Source organism: Canis lupus, chromosome 3, assembly GCF_011100685.1.
Source record: "Canis lupus familiaris isolate Mischka breed German Shepherd chromosome 3, alternate assembly UU_Cfam_GSD_1.0, whole genome shotgun sequence".
Classification (NCBI taxonomy): Eukaryota; Metazoa; Chordata; class Mammalia; order Carnivora; family Canidae; genus Canis; species Canis lupus.
Window position 1 is genome coordinate 14,073,900 of NC_049224.1, and position 21,890 is coordinate 14,095,789.

Below are 21,890 nucleotides of genomic sequence, written 5' to 3' on the forward strand. Positions count from 1 at the left end.
CCTTTGGCTCAGGTTGTGTTCCTGGAGTCCTGGGATCCAGTCCCACATCAGGCTCCCCATGGGGAGCCTACTTCTCCGTCTGTGTCTCTGCTACTCTCCGTGTCTCTTATGAATAGATAAATAAAATCTTAAAAAAAATTAAATTTTGTTCATTTCCTAGTTTAAAGTAGCATTGCTATTTTTTTATTCAGTTTTTTGAAACCACTTCCATTCTCTCCATGAAACATTGTAGATAATTTTGTTTGACAGAATTTATTCCAGAGATCCCATCAAAAGATGGGATACTTAGGATTATATCATGTAGAATTTGTGTTAATATTTCAGATGATTATTTAGCTGGGTTTTTGACAGTCTCTGTTTTCATTAGATTATAAATTAATGTAGTTACATGATGTGGGCAACATTTTACATATTTATAATTATTTTTATTGTTTAAATCAGGTTCACTTTATGTAGTGAGGCCGCAAATAGGGAGTAAATGCATACTGTTGATTGTCCTCAATTCGAAATAAAGTAGCATAGAAATAGTTGATTCTCTTTTTTGGCTGATTTTTTTAATTGAAGTTCATGTATTTTGAGTTTCTGGAATTTTTTTGAAAATTTTTCTGATGCTTATGAAAGTTCCTTTTACCACCTGAGGCTGTGGAAACACAGACCAATTCAAAAATTTTGGGAAAGAAAAAAGATGAGAAATCATACCTAATTATTACTTTTGCTTTGAATTATGAATTGGGAAAATTAAACCTGAATCTGATGTGTTAAAAAATTCAGTCTTGAGCTTTGTATCATGCTTTTTATGTGCCTGTCTCATATTTTGCTTAATTTAGATGGATAATGGTTAAGGAACAATCTGAAATTCAATCCAAAAAGAAGATAGAAGGTAATTGGTAAAAGGTAAGTGACTAGAATGCTAAATAAGAGGTAATTGGGGTCTGTTTTTACATAGTAATTGTTTTTAACCAATTCATTTCAGAAAAAGAGTATTATGATGTAGGTTGTTATTTCCAGACTATAGGTCATAAAAAGTTTAGACTTTTGTCTAAACCGTCTTTAGACTTTGTTATTAGATTTAAAAGTACATGTTTTTGCTTTTCTGTAATTAACTTCCATTGTCATTATTGTTATTATTCTTATTATTATTATTTTTGCTTTGTGGAGTCTGTATCTGCATATCTGCACTATGGAATGTAGCTTAAGGTTCTGTGGCTTTACCTGGGGTGTGTAGGACATAGTAATTCATTCACCTACATATTTATTTTTGAGATTTATCATTTTGGCATGTTTGTCACTTTTTTCAGTGCAATTGTTGCTACTTTTTATGCTTGATATATGTTGAATAATAACCCTTTTAATTTGATAGTAGCAAACCCTTTCACTGAGTTGAGAATGTGCAAAATGAATGCTCTTGTTGAAAAAGAATGATTTGAAATTGAGGAGAAAAAAACAGATTATCAGGGGAAAGTGGGTGGGGCTGTGGAAGAACATTAAAGACACTTGTAAAAGAGCTAGATTTTTCTTTGAAATGTTGGAAATGCTTGCCATGGAGGGAAGTGTCCCAAATAAAGGTATATCATTTTTGTTCATAGGTTTTTGCTTTGTGAAAGAAAGGGAGTTCGACAATACCTTGTGGGTGAGTACTTAAGAGAGTTTTGTTTAGAAAATGAACGAATGAGCCTCTTTTTTCTCCACTTCATCTTCCAAAAATTGGAAGAAGTTTTTAGGGCTAGAAAGGGGCAGATTATTTTGTCTTTTCAAAAATTAATCAATCCCTTAATACTGATCTATATCTATATATCTATATTGTCTATATCTGTATCTGTATATTTCTCTCTATACAAATGTTAGGTGAAGAGAGAGGGCCTCAGTGCTAGCATATTATGCTAAATGCCAAATCAAATGAAGAAGGGATAGGAAGAGAAGAGTAGAAGATCCCACTGCAGCAAGGGTAATCATCATTACATACAGAGACAGAGGGATATGGAAAGGTGTTGAACGTTAGTTGGTTACCAAGGGAATAGCAGAGTTTGTCTATTGTGGTCTTTAAAAATGCCTCGTGTAGAGACATTTAACAGCTCTGTTTTTGCTGCTGTATATAAGTCTACACTTGTCCATCTGTCTGACTTTTAAAGCGTTTTGTAGTCTAGTGTTCTACTTTATCCATTGAGCCTCATTTTCTTCTGTTCTTCAGCAAGTCCCATCTGCTCCACGGAGCTCAGTTTTTCATTGTGTCCTACACATGCCACGTTCATTCCTATTTCTCTGACTTGGCCAATGCAATTGCTTCTGACTGGAGCAATTTTCCTTCTTCCCTCCATTCTTAAAATCCTGTCTTCTTCTGGTATCCCTTCATTCACACCACACTTCTTTCCTTCTTTGAACTCCTCTTGCAGTTGTACTCATCCTTAGTTCAGTGTTCGGTTCTCCAATGACTCCTATGTCTTACATTTGGTTTAGGTTATATTCTTCAGAGCAGGAGCATTTCCTATTTCTATTATGTCGTATGTAGTGCATGGCTTGGGGTTGCATGTAGGGTTAGTGTTGGCTGATCTGGCTTGTTTGAATGTGCTTCCACTTAAATGCTGGGTGATAGAAGAGATGGTGATCTTTTTCCTCACAAAATTGATTTTTTTTCTGTTTGTTTTGCGTGGTCTTATCTTGATACTGTTTTTGTTCTTTTTTTGACTTAATTTTTTCCCCTTGGATGTCTTTTCTTAACCTTTTCTATTGGTCCAAATTAGTAATTATCATCATTGATTGCTCTTCTTTTTAGTCTGTGGATTTATCTGCCCAAGATAACTTTGATGTGAGAAGATTTAATGTGAAATCAGCATTGAAATTTGTTGCCTGTTCCAGTCAAAGTTTGTAGGCTTCAAAAAATACCAAAAAATCCTGAAGTTGGTACCTTTTTTACCAAGGTAAATTTTTACCAAGATAATTTCAGGTAAGAGAACAGTTTCTAAAATAAGAGTATATGAACTATGCAGCTTTAATTGCATAACTAATGTAAATAGGCAAAAAGTTATTTTTCTGCCTATTTAAGGAATCTGGTATAGCTGCGGATAAATTTATTTTATATGTTAATTTTTGTATTATTATTATTATTATTTTAAATTTTTGTATTGTTTTGAATCTAACATTCTTTAAGTCCAAAGGCTTGGGTTTTTTGTTTTTGTTTTAATTTCATTCTTTCTTAAACTTCTTTGATCTGCACTTGTACCTCAGCCTCTCTGGGTGTAAAGGACATCAGTATACCATGTCAGCAAGCCATCTTCTTGGTTCATTTTGCTGCTGTGAACATCTGTAGTCTGTAATGGATTAATATTTACCCAGCTTTGTTTCCTGATGAGATTACAGTTCAGTGGAGTTGTCAAAAAATATAAATTTCTTTTTTTCAGCATTGAATTGTGATTGAATTTGACTTTTCTACTGGTAAATCAGAATAAGTTGTAAAATCTTAAGATATGTTAGTTTATTTAAAATTAAATTAACGTAGCTTATAAATTGAAGAAATACTTTGTCTCCCAATTGAAATATCTTTTTATGGTTGAAATTAGTGCATAATACTCTAGCATATTCATCACCTTCATTTAAATGTGACTATTGCATTTATTTCTCTTCAAAGAATATTATATTGCTATAACTTGACAGTAACCCTTACTGTGAAGAAAGTTAGTATCTTGATTTATATTTTATAGAAACTAGCATAAAACAAAATGGTTTCTTACACTCTTACATCATAGTTACTGAAATTAAGTTGTGTTAGTGTTTCTACTTTGTGATTTGAGCTTATTCTACTAAATCTTAGTGTGGAATTAGGTTGAGATTGATATGTGTTTTGGGTCCTGGCCATTAGATCATCCTAGTTTTAGCCTACTATTCAAAGAATGAGTATAACTCAAATATAGCTAAAATTTCAACAAATATTTATTAATGTATGCAATTTGTTAGCTAGGTGCTGATAACACAGCAGTATGTAAAAACCACAGACAAAAATCCCCACCTACATGACACATTTTGGTAGGTTTAGTGAACAGATAATAAAATAAGTAAAATCTGTAGTGTATGAGACACTAAATGTTAGGGAGGGAGTTAAGTGAATATTGTGTAGTTGGGTGTGGAGGGAGGGGGAAGAAGAGTTGAAATTTTATGTAATGTAGCCAGCCAAAGTTTCACTGAGCAAGTAACATTTGAGTAAAAATCTGAAGAGGTGAGGGACAGTGCTATAGGGACTTTAGATTGGAAAGAATGTTCCAGATAAAAGGAATTACATGAGTGTTTTCAGATAGTTAATTAAGTTTGTTGAAACTTTTATAATTAGGTAGGTATTGTAGGTTCACTCAGGCTTTTTATTTCCACAGAATGTCCAGCAAGGAAGTAAAGACTGCTCTAAAAAGTGCTAGAGATGCTATCAGAAACAAAGAATACAAAGAAGCTTTGAAACATTGTAAGGTAACTGACATATATTTTTTTTATTCCATGGTAGAAGTATGTTACCTATTTATAAGCATTATGGATTTGTAATATGTGTATTATTTATTTCCTAAACATAGCAAAACTGGTTAGATTGTTTAGTAGACCATTAGAGTGGTGTGCGAAGATAAATTACTTTGACCATGCTCAAAGTCACATTCTTAAAACCAGAGTATCTCATAGGTATGTTTTGATGGGTTAATATGGAACATTGCTGTATCATAAAGTTTTCATTCTTTAATGGCATGTTGATACTGTAATTCTATTTTTTTTTTTTTTTTTTGAGAAAAGCCAGCATAAAGCACTTTTATTGCAATAATAAAACTTGAAACTCATACGTAGTGCGGGCAGGTGGGGGTGGGGGGTAGGCAGCAATAATTTCTCTCACCAAATCACTACACAGGACAGCAAAGGGGTGAGAGGGGGAGGAGGAAAAGCCAGGAAACTCTGAGATCAGCTGGGGGAGCCGAACATCAAAAACCAGGAGATGCTGAAGCTGTGATGACCAGCATCATTTTCTCAAGACAACACTCAAGGGTTTGTCATGATGGCTGGGCTTTCATCGGGTGTTATGTGTCTACAAACAGCACCTTCAATTTAAACTTTCAATTAAAGTTCTTAAAATTTGGAAAGTGGAGCTCAAATAGCTATGAGATTACAAAAGTCCTGAATATCCGTTAGAAAAGCCACAGGATGGAAAAAAAACAAAACAAAACAAAACAAAGAGCCAGGCCATGAAGAAGGCTTCAGAAGTCCCTGCTGGCCTAGGAACAGATACATGTAGTGTCCAATATCGCAGTGAGAACAATCTGCTTCCAAAAGGCAGAGGGTTTATGGGGGGGAGGGGAGCAGGGAAGGGGTAGTGGAGGCAGAGGCTCTCCCCCTCCCCACTTCAGTTTCAGGTAGGGCTTTATTTTTTTAAAGATTTTTATTTATTTATTCATGAGAGACACACAGAGAGAGGTAGAGACACAGGCTGAGGGAGAAGCAGGCTCCGTGTGGGGAACCTAATGTGGGATTTGATCCCAGGACCCCAAGATCATGACCTGAGCTGAAAGTAGATGCTTAACCGCTGAGCCACCCAGGTGTCCCTCAGGTAGGGCTTTAATTCAACCCAAGGACATCTCTCAACTGGGAGAGTTACTTCGGCCCTCAACAGTGCCTCAAATCTGCTATGGCTTTGCAGCGCAGCAGCAAGAATGTTTAATATATAATAGATAAACATTTCATCCGAAAAAAAAATAAAATAAAGATTCTTGTAACCACCCCCCAACATCAATTCCTATTCTAAAGTTAACCCATGACTTGTGCTGTTAATACTTGACTAATACTTAAGTGGAAACCTAGATCCAAAAGACTGAAACTGAACCTTCACCCTAAAATGAAAACGAAATCAAATGAGTAACTTGAGGTTTATGGCATATAGTTTAGGTCAACACACACATGAGGAGAAAGGGAAAGAGCAAAGCTGGGTGACAGAACACATTCAGTCGGGGTCAATGTTTATACAAAGAGTGTAGTGGAATATCAAGAAAAGCTCCATACGGACTCGCGTGTGCGCGTCTGGAGGCGCCACATCCCTCCATGGCACATCCAAGAATGGGGAGCTCAGGGAGGAAGCCATTCCTGTCATTCCAGTTTCAGAAGCTCCACGTCAAAGACGAGAGTGGCATTTGGTGGGATGATGCCTGGGTGCCCAGTAGCACCATAGGCGTAGTCTGGGGAGATAGTTTGGCTCTCTCTGACCCACACTCATCTGGGCAACCCCTTCTTCCCAGCCTCAGATCACCTCCTGCTTGCCTAGCATAAACTTAAAGGGCTTGTTTCTGTCCCGGGAGGAATCAAATTTCTTTCCATCTTCAAGCATCCCCGTGTAGTGCACCACACAGGTCTGACCGCGCTTTGGGAAGGGGCGTCTGTCTCTGGGGGAGATGATCTCCACCTGCACTCCCATGGCGGCGGCGGGCAGCGGCGGGCGGTGGCGGGCGGCGTGGACCGACGGCGGACCTGGCGGCTCAGCCCGGGCTCTGCCTCGGCCCTCGGCGCCTCGCCTCGCCTGCCTGTAATTCTATTTTTTGTGAATGGGAGACTTAGGATTCTAAAGCTCCTCTGTATGGTGCTGGGGGGAATGTACCTGTCCAGAGAAAGAGATTGAATGTGCAGAAGAGAGAGGGAAATGGTAGGAGTGAAGTCCTGGAGAAGATGAGAGAGGATGGGATCCTGAGCTTGAGAGGGAGATCTTTGATACTTTTTCCATCTTAGCAGAGGGGATGATAGATGTAAATCTATGTACTGTCAGATTTGTAGATTTGAGGGTAGGAAGAGATGAATGTCCCTCTCTGATATCTTCTATTTTCTTAGTGAAGTATAAGCTGAGAGTGGAAGAAGGCTTGTATAAGAGGTTTGAGATGAAAGAAGGTATGGGGTAGTTGTTATTTATTGGGAAAACAAACTTACTAGTAAGGATTGAAAGGATTGTCAAGCCCTAATGAATGTCCATTTGAAGTTCCATGTTATTGAAGTGTAATCACTGAACTGAGTTACATTGTTTCCCCCTCCATGTTCAGCTTCTCAAGCTTAGAAATGAGTGTGCTGGGGTTCAAGTATGGATGTTGAGAAAGATGATGGGGAAGATAGTCCAAGGAATTGAGGATGTTTGCAAGGGAGAGATGACAACTGTTGGGTCAGTGGACACTAAGTTGGGAAAAGAGGGATGAGAATTGAGAAGTGAGGTGATAATGGAATAAGAAGGGTCAACTAATTGGACATATTAGAGGTTAAAGAATTGTCAGCTTTGGTGGTTACCTCATTGTTAATTTTTGTGCTATAGGTTGATGACAGATTGCTAGAAGAATCATGTGGATGCATAGAAAGAAATATAATAATCTGACTGTCTCAACTGATGGAAATATTCTTATTTTCCCTAGAATATGTAAAATCTTAAGAGCTAATTTCATTTTAGCTCCTAGTTTTGTTTTCTGTCACTAGCACATCTTTGTTTTCTGTTTCAAACTCTTACCTTAGCAAATAGCTGAAAGCTATTTCTGAAAGCCGTAGCTCTACATATAATTTTTATTCTCGTTGACAGGTGGTATTTAAAAATTCTTTGCCACTGTTTATTTCAAGCATATTTGGTATAGTCACATTGGGGTCAGTGTACTTTCCTACCTTATTATTTCGCTGAAAAATCTCTCAAATAGTGGGAAATGTTATCATAGTGAAGGAAAATGTGAGAGTTGGTTAGGGTGAAACGATATGGAAATCAGTTTTATGACTTGACCAGTGGCAGTGTGGAGTGGAGGCAGGCAGGATGAATGGGTAGTATGAATAGTCTTAAAAAAAAAAAAAAGTCTTAGTCTTCTTTTTATACATCATATTTTCAAGGAGCACGGGGAGGCATTTGATGGAGGCATCAAGATTACCTGGGCAGCTTTTAAAAATATGTTGCATATTTTAGACTCCTTACAATTACTGAGCCGGTCCCAACTCCTTCTCTCCTTGAAAAAAACTGAAGACCAGAGAGGTTAAGTGGCGTTCTTAAGATTGCCCAAGTAGTGGCAGACCCAGTTTTCCTGACATTCAAGTAGGCAATCTTTTAGTTATTGTTCATCCATTAGCTTCTAAAATTTAATGATCTGCTCTTTTAATTTTTCTTAATCAGACCGTGTTAAAACAAGAGAAAAATAACTATAATGCCTGGGTTTTTATTGGTGTTGCTGCAGCCGAGTTAGAACAACCTGATCAGGCCCAGGGTGCCTATAAGAAAGCTGCTGAACTAGAGCCAGACCAATTACTGGCTTGGCAGGTATGTAGAATTTTTTTTGCTATGTTATGGTAAAGAATTTTTCATCCCATTTTTAAAAATATAGGTAACAGCTTTAAAAAAACATTTAAACCGTTATTTATCCCACAGAAGAAAAAAATTTTAAATCTATTGGTCTTCTAAACCTGAACATTAATTTAAAACAAAAAGGATGCCAAAGATGCTATTTAACATTATTTTGACATCCAACCCAATGGATTATTTCCAAAGGTGAGGATTGGAATTGAAATATGATTATATAAATCTCTAATTTAATTATGTGTACATATGAAAGATATATCAAGAATATTATTTATGCTTGTTTCAGGAAAAGAAATGTATATTAATATGTTTTCTAAAAGTTAAATATAAAAAATTTGCAATTCTGTATATTTGAGTACAAGTAAAATTCTTTTTTCTTATTTAATGGTCTTCATGTTTTTTGTTGGTTCTCCAGTGTTTTCATATTTAATAAGATTGTTTAATATCTCAGTCATACTTTAGAAACTGATTAACAGGTATTAGGCTGGGGAGAACATGAACCTGTTTATCTCACATTTAAGTGAACAGGGACATGAGTGGGGGTATCTGGTCACACACTTAGATGCCTGCTTTTTTTATGTATTGATTGATTGAAGATACCTGATCTTTGTTTGAAGCAATGATGACAGTTTCCACAAATTACTTGTTTTTTTTTTTCCTTGACTATATAAAAGTAGTGTCATATAGTAATGTCTTAAGAGTTAAGATTATGTGATCATTACAAAATATTTTTTGTTGTGAAACACTTCAAATATATTTTCAAAGCTTTTTAAAAAGATTTATTTATCTGAGACAGAGAGTACAGGTATGCATGCACAAGCAGAGGAGGGACTTGGGGAAAAGAGAGAATCCTCAAGCTGACTCCCTGCTGAGCACGGAGCCTGACACAGTGCCCAATCCCAATGCCCTGAGCTAAAATCAAAAGTCGGACACTTAAGTGACTGAGCCACCTAGATGCCCCATTTCAAATATATTTTCAGAAATAAAGAGAATAGTATAATGAGCTCCTCTGGCTGTTACCTAGCTTCCATAAAAATCCACACGTGGCCAGCGTTTTTTCATCTATACTGTCATCTACTTTCTCCCACCCCTAATTACTTGGAGGTGAATCCCATATTATTTTATTTGTAAATTATAATTTTCTTTATCATAAATAATCTTTATAGATCGTCACTGTATTTAGCAAAATGAATGTGAGAGCATTAGACGTTTTGAAAGAATAATCTCTACTGTTTCCTATTTTAGGGGTTAGCAAGCTTGTATGAGAAATGTAATCACATAAATGCTAAGGATGACTTACCTGGTGTTTACCAGAAGCTCTTGGATCTTTATGAAAGGTAATCATTTTGGGGGGAAGGGCAAGTGTCTTTAAGCTTTAATTAGAATAAACTGATTAAAACTTGCATAGAAGTACTCCAGACATTTACTGGGAATTGAGAAGCATTTTTATACTGTTGTTATAGAATCTTTGATTGTGATTGAAACAGAATCAAAACACTATTAGATGATTGACTAATTTGGGAACTTTGATATAATTTTCAGTTAAGATAATGGAAGATATTATTTCTTAAAGCTTTTCTTTTTTAATGAGAGGCTCGTTTTATAAAATTTTCCTGTGGTATGAAAGAGGATATGTTCTAATTTAAAGTAGTACCTGACAGTAGTATTATTGGGATATTTTAATTTTAGTATCTTAAGCCCTTGGTTGTTTTCATTAATCAGATTCAAAATCCTTTTTTTTTTTTTTTTTTTTTTTTTTTTGTTAATTTTTTATTCTAAGTGTTGACAAACAGAAGTGGTGCGATGTCTGTAAGAAACTTGTGGACCTATATTACCAAGAAAAGAAACACGTAGAGGTTGGTTAATGATTTGGTGGGTTAGTAGACTTCTTTTAATAAAACCATTATTAGAAAAAAACTTTCAGCTTTAGGAAAAATTTAAAAAACTAATATGTAGTATGATATTAAAAGAATCTAGAGAGATATTATAAATTATACTGTTTTGAAACTAAATTAAAATTCGAGTTTTAGTTATTCTAATTTCCAAACCTTTTGAAACTGGGCAGGGATAAATAAAGAAGTAAAAGCATCATCTGTAGAACTTAGTGGCACATTTGTGCTGCATCTGTAGCTGATGCTGTAAGTTATGAGGATTGGGGCATATAGTCATTATTCCTGTTTCCACTCTGATATCTTTGTTGTACTTCTAATATTAGAGGTGTGTGGATTTGCCCAGTCACTTCATTTCCTGTGGAGTTCATAACAGAAGTTTTATGCTGTTGCTATTTTTTATGTATTAACAGATGGAAAATATTTTATTTGTAGATTCTATTTTTTTTAATTGGCATTTTTGATATTTAAGATAAAAAAAATCATTAAGATCTTCTTCTTGATAGGTGGCCCGAACATGGCACAAATTGATAAAGACACGGCAGGAGGAAGGTGCAGACAACCAAGAGCTTCAGCAGCTATGGAGGAAATTGACTCAGTTGCTGGCTGAGAGTACTGAGGATCAGAATAATGAGACCCAGCAATTGGTATTGACTTGTTTATTCCCTACAGTTTATATCATGGAATTTGATCATTTAATTGAATTTAGCAAATGGAAACATAATGGTGTAATATAGAAAAGTACTGTTATGTCAAAAATGATATTTTATAAGTGTTCAATTTTAAATTCATAGGGGTTCTTGCTGATTCAGTCAGAATTATTGGCCTATAGTCTGATACTAAATCTGGACAGAGTGGAATTGGTATTCAGAGTATCACAACTTACTTCCTTCTGTTCATAAGAATCCACTGTAAATCAATTATTTAATCACTGTGAAAAAGAAACTGAAATTGTTTTTTACAAAACTGCTGTAATTTCTAAAAAGTTATACTTACTTTCCTTATGAAGTAAGAGTACTAAATTACTTTGAGGTTTAGCAACTCAAAGTATTTTGTTTAAAGTATTTACTTAGGGTACTTATATCTAGAAATATTCCATTTTAGTGTATAGATTCTTAAGTAATTAAAAATAATTTTTAAAAAGCCTAAAATAATCAATTGATTTTGAACTGTAACTGAAAAATATCTCCATTCTACTTTTATATTTGTAAGTTTAAAAGTAAACTTAATTTCTTATTATATAGTAAATGGCCTTTCAGTGTATACTTTTAAAATTGAATGGACTTTTTAAATGTAAGCAATTATAGACTGTATATAGGATGGGAAGTTCATTTCTTCATATGTTCATTCATTCACTCAATTCCTTTTTTCAGAAAATATTTATTTTATAGAATCTCCTATATATGTCAAGCAGTGTCCTAAATGCTGGAGATAAAAGTAGAAGAATATGATTTGCATTTGTTTGTGTGTTGGTTTATCTGTGTATAGATTTAGTTGTGAGAAAAAAATTGAGCAGTGGCAAAATTAGGTGATTTGCAAACTTCTCTTAAGTCATATCTTCATATTATGAGTTCATTATTTTCCTTGAAAAAGTATGGGTTACTAGAATATCAAACATATACCAAATACCAAAATAAGTCAAATCTCAAAAAAATTATGTGTACTATCTCCTTCATGAAAGAGAACTAATTATGCTTGTCATTTTAAGAATTTATTTTTAACTGTTAAAAATAGGATAAGAGGATATTGGGGGTGGGATTATTTTCATCTTGAATTCTAATGATAATTTTGCTTTCTTTGTGTTCAGAAAAAAATATCACCTGTTTTCTAGATGGGTTAATTTCATTACTATTTTTTGAAACCTCTTATGATAAACCGCATTTTAGACTTCCTTTTTTGCAAAATCTGGCTTTATCAGAGGAGTTAAATTTTCCTTATTTATGTAGACTTTCTACCATATTTCACATAGAAATTTGGAGATAGTGAACTGTATTATGAGTTTTCATTTTAAAGTCATGGAGCCCCTGGATGACCCAGGAATTTAAATGTAGGGCTAAGGTCTTGACATCAGGATCATGAGTTCAAGTCCCATTGGGCGTTCCAGCCAACTTTAAAAAATAAAAATAAAAAAAATAATGTCATGGAAATTTGTTTAAAAAAAAGGTAGAATTTAAGCAACTAAATAAATGGTATCCTTTAAAGTGCTTGGACTGGGTTCTAGTATTGCTGTTCTTGTTCAAAACATAATTAGGAAGCTTCTTTTGGAATTTTCTTCAATGTCATTTAGTAATACTGGATAAGAAGTGATTTTATTATACTTTAGTCATATTTCTGGTTTTCTTTTTTAAAAGTATAACTTAACAAATTTATTTTTTTAAGATTGAAGATTTGCTACCATTGAAAATGTTCCAAAGAACATGCTGGTGATTTCAATAGAGGTGTTTTAAAAATGATCTGAGGAGTAGTAGTCACACTGATATATAAATAAGACTATATCTCTCCAGTTGACTTACAAAAATATTTTCTTAACTTCATGATGCTAATTTATAGTTATTTCTCATTAGTTCAGTTCAGTCTCCTAGCCAGTTGGAGTTAGATTATTCCAAAACTTGCATAGACATTTTCTTCCTCATTGAAATTGTCAGGGCCAGATAATATATAGTATAGTAAAATATGAAACAATAAAATAAATACATTTGTAGTTACTTAGTTGAGGTGGTATATTCTAAGTCTTATACGTTCAACTATTTATTACATTTGTCATTTTCAGTATGCTACAGATGAGATCTTTTTTTTTTGTTTCAGCTTTTAACGGCTTTTGAGAATGCACTGGACTTATCAGATAAGATTCCTAGTGAAGATCACCAAGTACTTTATAGACATTTTATTCACTGTTTATCCAAAGTACGTTGATTTAAAAAATCTCTAATGTGACTTTTATATTCTAATTAGGAAAGTGTTCATAAGTATATTTTACTTAGTTTATTTTACTTTTATATTTTCAAGTTTCCTCATGAGACTGCTAGGTTGAAGAAGGCCTGTGAAGGAATGATAAACATCTATCCCACCATACAATATCCATTAGAAGTGCTTTGTTTGCATTTAATTGAATCAGGTAATTTCTTCCATATTATATTGTGTGTTTTAGAAATGTATGAACATATGGGAGTGATGTTGCTATCAATCAAAAATTATTTCAGAGCTTACCTTGTGTAAGGTATTGTTTGAATATTTCTGGATGTAAAAGGAAGTGTAGTGTATTATCTTTGTGCATGTGAAGAGACCAACACATGTAGGAAAGTATAGTGATACAGAGGAGTTAGGAATTATTGAATTCAATGAAGTCTTTTGGAAGGTGGGAATTGAAGAGAGTCTTAAATTTTCCATAGAAATTAGATAAATGGGAGGAAGTGAAAGGTACTCTAGATGGCATGAACAGATATCGGGGCTGGGTTGCAATTTTTAGGAACAGTAAAATAGTTTTATTTGTTCTAGTGGAAAGAATAAGATAGATTTTAATTGAGTAGGTTGGACTATATTGCATAGGGCTATGAATGTTGTATGTTCTCAGCGTTGATGTCATGGTCAGCGTGTCACAAGTGCATGGTTACAGATGCTATAATACTGTAAAGTAATGAAGTTTGTGATGATCTCCTTTTTTAATGAAATAGAGGAGATTCAAGTTAAAGAGTATTTCTTAGCTTATGCCTCGTGCTCTTCTTTGTGTCCTTTCTTGTGGTGGAGGAGAGAGAACTAATGACACCCAGCTTGCTGGGAGTTGCTAGAACTTGTGCCTGCGGATGTCTTGTGCCCAGGGCTGGTGTTGAGTCAGTTTACAGCAGGTTGACCCAATTGGTTTTCACACCAGCCTCTGTCCTTTTTTTGTCAGTATCTGTGCTGAATAGATTTTTGCATAATTTGACCGTCACTCCTATCCATGCGTGTATTCAGCTGATGAACACAGTTTACAGAAATGAGTCACTGAAATAGAAATAACAGTGCCAGCACCAATGTGTTAGGGATTATAAAGTTTGCAGAGCTTTACCATTTTAGTTGTTTTCATTTTGTTGCTAATTGAGTATGCACATGGGAATGCTTTGTATGTGAAGTACCATCACAGGTTTCATAATAGAAAAATTATTGAAAACTTATGCTAGAGGTAACTGAGGGAAAATGCCTATTGGGAAAGTATTGCCATCTGTATTGGCCTTCCTCACTTTAACTTTCTCTTCCTTCTACTACTTTCCTACCCTCTGGTGTCTGAATTAAAATTCAGAACTGTTACCTTAAATATTGAATTTTTTGTTCTCTCTCCTTCCCCCCAAGTAAGAAGTAACTAGATCCCCTGTACTTTAACTGAGTCAGAGATTGACTTGCAAGAGCACTTTTTACTAATGTGAGAGAAGAAATACTAAATGTTGTAGTGAATCAGTTTGTGAAGTATAAAGTCAAATTAATATGGTATGCAAGATAGATTATATAGAAAATAGACTAAGATCGAGTAGACTAAATGATCTTGGGAATGAATGAACTGGGACTTTGATAGTGGCAATAGAAAGTGAAAGTAAGAGAAGAATTGGAAAAAAAAAAAAACCCAAGAGATTTGTTCAGAGATAAAGGGAAAGAGAAAATAATTTTAATTTTACCTTTCTTGAAAAGTTGGCCTATTGTGGAATGATCGTCCCTAAGAAAGTTGAGTTGTGGAGAGGAGAGGTTAGAGGACATTCAAAGGGAAATGCCCATCTGGCTTGCACATGAGAGATCAGTACTAAAGGTAGACATAAGGTTTGGAAATCCCTTGCATGTAGGTCAGTGAAATGGAGTGGATGACTTTAGAGGGTGACTAAAGAACAAAAAGCTGAAAACTGTGTCTAGGGTGTGCTGGCTAGCTTGAAGGGAAAGGGAGGGAAGGAGAAAATTAGAAAACAAAGAAGCAGAAAGATCTGATGGGAAGGTTGTGGATGTGAAGCAATACAGAGGAGACAAAGAAAACATTTCAGAAAGGAGAACTGTATTGACAAATTGGGCAACAAACTTTATGATTAGGAAGTTTTTATTTAGGGTTATCTTTTCTAACCAAAGTGATTGAATCGGAACTTAGATTTTAATGACAGGAAAAGAATAGGAAGAAGTGGTTAGTAGGTATTAAAAGAAGTAACCCGGGGATTTGGCTGACTGCATTCAAGGGAGAGCAGGAGGAAGCATGCAGAGGTATTGGTAGTTTAGAGGAGTAGAAGCTTTGCATTGGTGTTGCCTGGGAGGAGAGATTCAAGAAGAGAGGGCTAGTTAATATTATGACCTTTGCATTGAGGTCAAGGAGGATGAGACATAGTAAGAGACTTTAAGTATGAGGAGCATGCTTGTGAATTTTTGTGAGTTTTTGTTGTTGTTGTTTTTTTGTTTGTTTGTTTTCCGACAGGGAACAGTTCCAAAATTCACCTAGTTTCTTCAAATTTTAGCATGAGACCCAAACACTCCCAAGATAAATGGGCTGATTTTCATAATTGGTCTCTGGTATCTATTCCTCCCCCTTTTCTGCTATTCCAAGTGCTATTGAGAAACTAAAGACTGGTGTTTACCCTTTTTTTCTCTATTTTCTTTCAGCTATTAATGGTTTGTACTGTTCTGTCATTCTTTACATGGTCACATGCCAAATGACACAAGAGGATACTTGAAATTTCTTTTTGAGGATTGGTTGAATGCTTTCTCAATAAACACACATATGCCTATAACATGTATTTGTTGAATAAGCGTGACTCCTATGTTAAAAAAAAAAACTACAAAACTATAGGAGAAATTAAATCAACAAAGTCTGTAGAATTTTGCACATGAATTCCATATTTGACAAAGTGTTCTAATAAAGAGATATATAGCAAATGGGTTATACTGAAGGATTAGAGAGTGTCTTGGTATATATGAAAAAAATCATTCTTGGAGGATGGTATTTTGCAGAATTGAAAGATAGAAAGGTTTATATCCTGGCAAAGGGGAGTAGATAGGTGAATATTTATACATGTGGTACACCAAGGGAGAGTTTTTTTTCTCTGTAGAATCATTGGTTGTAAGAATCTGTGGGGTGGAAGTGTTCAAACTTAGGTACTTTCTAAGGTAAAGCATTATTCTGGGGATAGAAATTTAACAGTTAATGCCAGACAGTAGGAAGCTGTACTTAATGGTTTCTTGTTTTCTTTTCGTTGCTCCTCTACACCAAACTTTCTGTGTATGAAGAACTTGTGAAACTCTGTAAGGTGTTTAAAGGCTGATCTATCCGCCCACAGTGTGCTTTAGTATATGCAGGATTTGCTACTTCACAGCAGTTAATCACTGAGTTCTCTTCCACTGGGGACAGATGTATTTCATTCTCTTTTGTCCTCCATTGCATGTTGAGACTTGAGATTCATTTTCAAAATGACTCGTTTATAAAGCTTCACATAATAAGTAGTGAATAGCTTTCACAGTTGTCAGCTGATGAAATGTTATTTCATGTTAAATGACCTTTTCAATTTATTTTATTTTGCTTTATAGTTGAAATGGGGGAGGATAAGAAAGCTTGGTTCTTCAAATACAAATATGAGAGAACTTAAGATTTTGTGCTGTGGAAATATTAGAAAATCCAGCTGAAAATAAAGAAATGAGTATATGCTGGTTTTTTTTTTTTTTCCCAAGCTAGGTTTATTTAAAAGAATAATTCTATAGTGGTGGTCAGTTTCTTTGTGATCTCAACAATTAATTATTTTTAAAAAGCACCCTTTTTTTTTTTTTTTAAGATTTTTTATTTATTCATGAGAGACAGAAAGAGGCAGAGACATAGGCAGAGCCTGATGTGTGGAGCCTGATGCAGGACTTGATCCCAGGACCTCCGGATCATGATGTGAGCCAAAGGCAGACACTCAACCACTAAGCAATTTAGGTGTCCCAAAAATCACCTTTTTTTTGTGTGTGTGGTAAACTTTAGGAAACAATTCTCACAGGTATTACTTGTCATCTACCTTGAATCTCTTCAGAACACCTTTTATTCTTGGGGATTTAGCATTCATCAGCCCCAAATCTAGCTTACCTTATTGACAAAATAATATTGTCAAACTTGTTTTAAAATTATTAAGTCTGGAATCTTAGAATCTTTTAGATATTAAAAAGAGCAGATAAGTTAAATGATTTTCTATTCAAAAAGAAATCATGTGTATTTCCTCTCTGTTTCTATCCTCTACATATTATTTAACTAGTATTCTCAGTAAGAGTTAGTATGGAGAAGAGGATTGAGAATTAAAGCTTTACTATTCCTTGTCTCTACAAAGGATCAGTGATGATGTTGTTACTACTATTGATAATTTTTTGGAACGCTAGAGAAAATTCCTCTAAGTGTTACTTGGTCTTTGTCATACATAGAGTATGTTTCCCAAGGATTAAGACTTTGTCTCCTCAAATCTCTTTTGGTTTCTGTAATTGTGCTCCCAGATGTTAAGGAAAATTTATCTTGTTTTAGAAGTTCTTTGTGTTCTTCTAAGCCTTTTGGAAACTATTTTCATCTACCTACCCACATTTTGTTTACCTATGTAAGTTTTTGGGTACCATGCATATGGTTGATCATTGGAATGATGCATGATTGACTTTTATTTCTATCACATGTGTGTTTTCTATTATAAGGGTAGTTTATGTAGCCAAGTTAAGTCTCATGAATTATGTTTCTATGGAGTAAGATAGTTTTGACTCAGGTGACTAGAAATTAAAGGTAAAATTTTAATAGCAGTTTCATTTTCTTTTTTAGAATGGTGAAGATTTTACATTTTTCATAGTAATTCTCAGTCATTACTTATTAACAGACTAAGCCTTTTGGTATGTCAATTCATAATTGTATTCTTTTAAAGGATCATTGCAGTATTTAATGAATGTCTGCTGTGTATAAAATACCATGCTAATCCCTACCCTCCAGAAGTTACTGTTTAGCTACAGAGGTAGCAAATGAAGGGTATATATTATAAGACTAGTAATAAGGATGGTATATGGTGTTGGTAAATACTATGGGGCTTTGGTTCTTAAAGTATGATCTTTGAATCTGTGGCATCAGTATCTTCTGAGAACTTGTTACAAGTGCCAACTTTCATGTCTAACACTGAAATTAGAAACTTTGAGAATGGGGCTCACCATTCTCCAGGTAATTCTGATGTTTAGTTTAGACAATACCACTGGTTGAAAAGGGGAGGAAAAAAACCCCATTAGTTTGCTTGGGAGGAATAGGGTGTTTGGAATTAGGCATTTCTGCTTTTGGAAATTACATTTGTGGAGGCCAAAGTGAAAACATTTTGACAGAGGAAATTCATGTCTAGAAGTATAATAGTGGGCTCAGGTCTTTTTTATTGGCTAATTAAAAAAAGTAGCATTTCTTTCACTTTGTTTTCCTATCTCACCAAATAGTATTGAAGTTTTAATTCTTTAGTCATTAAGAATTCTTTGGATTTTTGGTACTAACTTGAACTTCTGAATCAATTTATAATATCATGGATTATGCATTAGCGTGTATCTAGTTTTGAAAAATTTGAAATATATAACCTAAATGGTAACATGCAAGAAATTTATCTTTGATATCTGTGACTGAAAGAGTGGCTCCACATGTGGCCTGGGGATACATGTTTTATATAGACAATAAAGTATCAAGTGGCTTTTTCAGACAAATTTTTATTTGTTCCCCATATTTATTGCTTCAAGTTCTAGTTTGTCTCAATTAGTTTTTAAGAATTTTTCTGTGTGATTAAGCAATTTATTAAAGTGCTGAGTACTCTTCAGTCTATTCTCAAAGCAGAAATCATATTTTCAACTTGTTTTTATGCTTTTCTGGGAATTGAAATCCTGAGATTGAGGTTGGAGAAAATGGAAATGTAACAAAGTAAATAGTGTTTTCTAAGCTAAATTATTTTACCAAAATACATTTGAAACAAATATAGGCATTGGATGATTATTACATAGGCTTAGCTGTTAGCTTATAAAGGAAAAGAAAGTTTTTGAAAGAATGCAGAAATGTACTACCAAACTTAGAAACTTAAGAAAAATGTGACTAAGTTTTTGCACAGTATCTTGACACATAGCCCGTCTGAAAGAATCCACTAGATTAGCACATGGTTGCCCAGGGAGAGAGACTGGCGAAATTACTGCCAAATAGGAAAAGAAGAGCTGGCAAGCAGGAAGCTGTGTGTCTTAGAGTAGTGGCGAGTAGCCGTAGGTTTCTTATTTGAAACCCTTGAATATGACTTCAGGTTCAGTTTGCCTATGGGTGCAGTGTATAGAGTGATTTCTACTTCTGATATTTTAGAAGATGAAAAAACATAATTTTTAATTTATTTTTTTAAGAAGCATAACTTGAAAAATATATGTTAATTTTTTTTTATTATTTGTTGGTCTATTTAAGTTTTGAATTCCTGGAATCAGGATATGGTGGGAGATGCGTAAGACAGCATTTGGGATTTAAGTATTTATACTTTGGCAATTGGAAATTTGGAGTATGTATGCTAGTAACTTTCTTTCAATTCTAGGCAGTCTTACTGATGAAGGACAGCAGTATTGTTGCAGATTAGTAGAAATGGATTCCAAAAGTGGCCCAGGCTTCATTGGTTTAGGCATTAAAGCATTACAAGACAAGAAGTATGAAGATGCTGTTAAAAACCTAACAGAAGGTAAGTATACAGTGTAGAGCATGTAACATGAGGTATATAGTTGTAACCACACTCAAGGGTATCACTGCTTGGGGTGCGTTAAATAAAACACAACCCAAGGAAGGGTTGAAAGCAACACTGGTCACAGGTAAGAAGATGGGGAAATAGCCCTCAAGGCAGTGTCTCCCTGTGGGATTAGGACAGGAAGTTTTTATTTGATGTATCCTAATATAGGCAGGGTTAGATAGCTGGTTTATACATTAAGAAATATAATATATAGATATTCTCTTCCCCTGCTTAAGACCTTCCACAGGTTTCCAGCTGCCCTTAGGATAACATGCAAACTCCTTCACAAGGTTTGCAACTCTCTCGAGTCTGATTTCTTGCCTTTTTTTGCTCCTATACTTCTTTTTCAAATATAATGAATTCATATGCTGTTAATTAAGAACTTTGGTTGAGCTCCTCATGCTTAATTAGCATGTCAGCATGCTAGTGCGTACATTGTATGTTCCAAAAATGGCCAAAAACCCCATCCATAGGAAAAAATCTTAGTGTTGTAATGAGTTAAAGGTAATTTCAGGATCATTCAGGTGGGCTTTGGTGCAGGCTCTCAGCATCAAAGCTGCTCAAACTGGCCCATGCAAGAGGCTATCAGGTGAAATACCTAGCAAGCCCCTGGGTAGTAGGGACTGCTGTTCTGTTAAACAAAACACCTCTTTCCCTGTTTTTGTCCCTTTTCCTCCTCCTTTCTGCTGATGCCTTTCAGCCCTCTGATCTGAGTAATTTCCTCTTATATCCTATATAACGTAGTCAGTAGGCAGATATCTTTGGGTCTTTCTTTGAGGAATATATATTGAAGATAGAAGTGAGAAAAATACTCTGGAGTCTCCTTAGGTCTGAATACAACTCTCCCCCTCACTAATTTCAAGACTGAGAAAGTTAATTAAAATCTCTGTATTTTTTTTTTTAAGATTTATTTATTTATTCATGAGAGAGACACAGAGAGGCAGAGACACAGGCAGAGGGAAGCAGGCTCCCTGCAGGGAGCCCGATGCGGGGACTCGATCCCAGGATCCTGGGTTCTCGACCTGAGCTGAAGGCAGATGCTCACCCAGGCGTCCCTGTCTCAGTGTTTTCATTTGTAAAATAAGGATAATTTTATGTATGTGTGTATATTATACTAATATAAATAAATACATATTATATATACATATATACACACATACATTTTTTTTCCCTCGTCCTTAGGAATCTTTAACTTAATTTGTCAGGTATAATGTTTCTGGATGAACTTACGTTCAAATAGAAATGTGAATAGCAAATACAAGCTTAGAGTGGGAGGAGCATTTCCATCCAAGAGCTGAAATAGCCTGAGACCAAGATCACAACTGAAATTCAGGGTAGTTCAGCAAGATGTGAGAATGATGGATGGGATTAGGAAGAGTCAAGAAAGGAGACTGGAGAGGGGCCTTGCACACTTTGGGAAGGAGATTGCATGTTATCCTAAGGGCAACCGGGAAGGAGATTGCATGTTATCCTAAGGGCAGCTGGGTCTTAAGCAGGGGGAATTTCATAATTCTGTTAGTATTTGTGGGGATATTCTGGCTACAGTGTAGAGAATGAATTGGAGTGGATGACAAGCACTTGCTGTGATCTGGGATAAAGATGGTGGAGATAAGGGTGGTAGACAAATGGATTGGGGCATGGAATCAGGGTTGCGAATGATTATATATGAAAGGTTAGGGAGAGGAGGGGCCAGACTTGGGGAGTAGATGGTGGTGCCATTCGTCTCTGTAGATGTAGAAAGCTTGGATTTTGTGATTGCTTTTATCTTTTTAGGTTTAAAGGAAAGCCCTCTTTGCACAACTGGATGGTATCATCTGGCAGAAGCCCAAATTAAAATGCATAGACCTAAGGAAGCTGTTCTTTCATGCAATCAAGGTATTGGCATCTATAAGGGTGGCCAACCCTGTTTCTTTTCATATTAAAAGAGAAAGATAGTGGCGTAACAAAACTTACATGCTTTATTTTGTATTTTAAATT

The 21,890-nt window shown here is 35.1% G+C and overlaps 1 protein-coding gene and 1 pseudogene across 6 annotated transcripts in view; one reads left to right on the forward strand and one right to left on the reverse strand.

Annotated features, from left to right (window-relative positions):
* TTC37 (tetratricopeptide repeat domain 37) overlaps positions 1-21,890 on the forward strand; it is an 80,215-nt gene that overhangs the window by 6,241 nt on the left and 52,084 nt on the right. For all 6 annotated transcript variants that reach the window (XM_038532297.1, XM_038532295.1, XM_038532299.1 and 3 more), the window contains 12 exons: positions 828-894; positions 1,587-1,630; positions 2,771-2,941; positions 4,359-4,449; positions 8,132-8,275; positions 9,560-9,651; positions 10,095-10,170; positions 10,710-10,850; positions 13,009-13,107; positions 13,210-13,318; positions 19,728-19,868; positions 21,687-21,788. In XM_038532297.1, the coding sequence (XP_038388225.1) occupies positions 4,360-4,449; positions 8,132-8,275; positions 9,560-9,651; positions 10,095-10,170; positions 10,710-10,850; positions 13,009-13,107; positions 13,210-13,318; positions 19,728-19,868; positions 21,687-21,788 (994 nt within the window). In that variant the 5' untranslated portion in view covers positions 828-894; positions 1,587-1,630; positions 2,771-2,941; position 4,359. The remainder of the gene's footprint in view (positions 1-827; positions 895-1,586; positions 1,631-2,770; positions 2,942-4,358; positions 4,450-8,131; positions 8,276-9,559; positions 9,652-10,094; positions 10,171-10,709; positions 10,851-13,008; positions 13,108-13,209; positions 13,319-19,727; positions 19,869-21,686; positions 21,789-21,890) is intronic.
* On the reverse strand, positions 5,738-6,424 carry LOC100855570 (annotated as a pseudogene).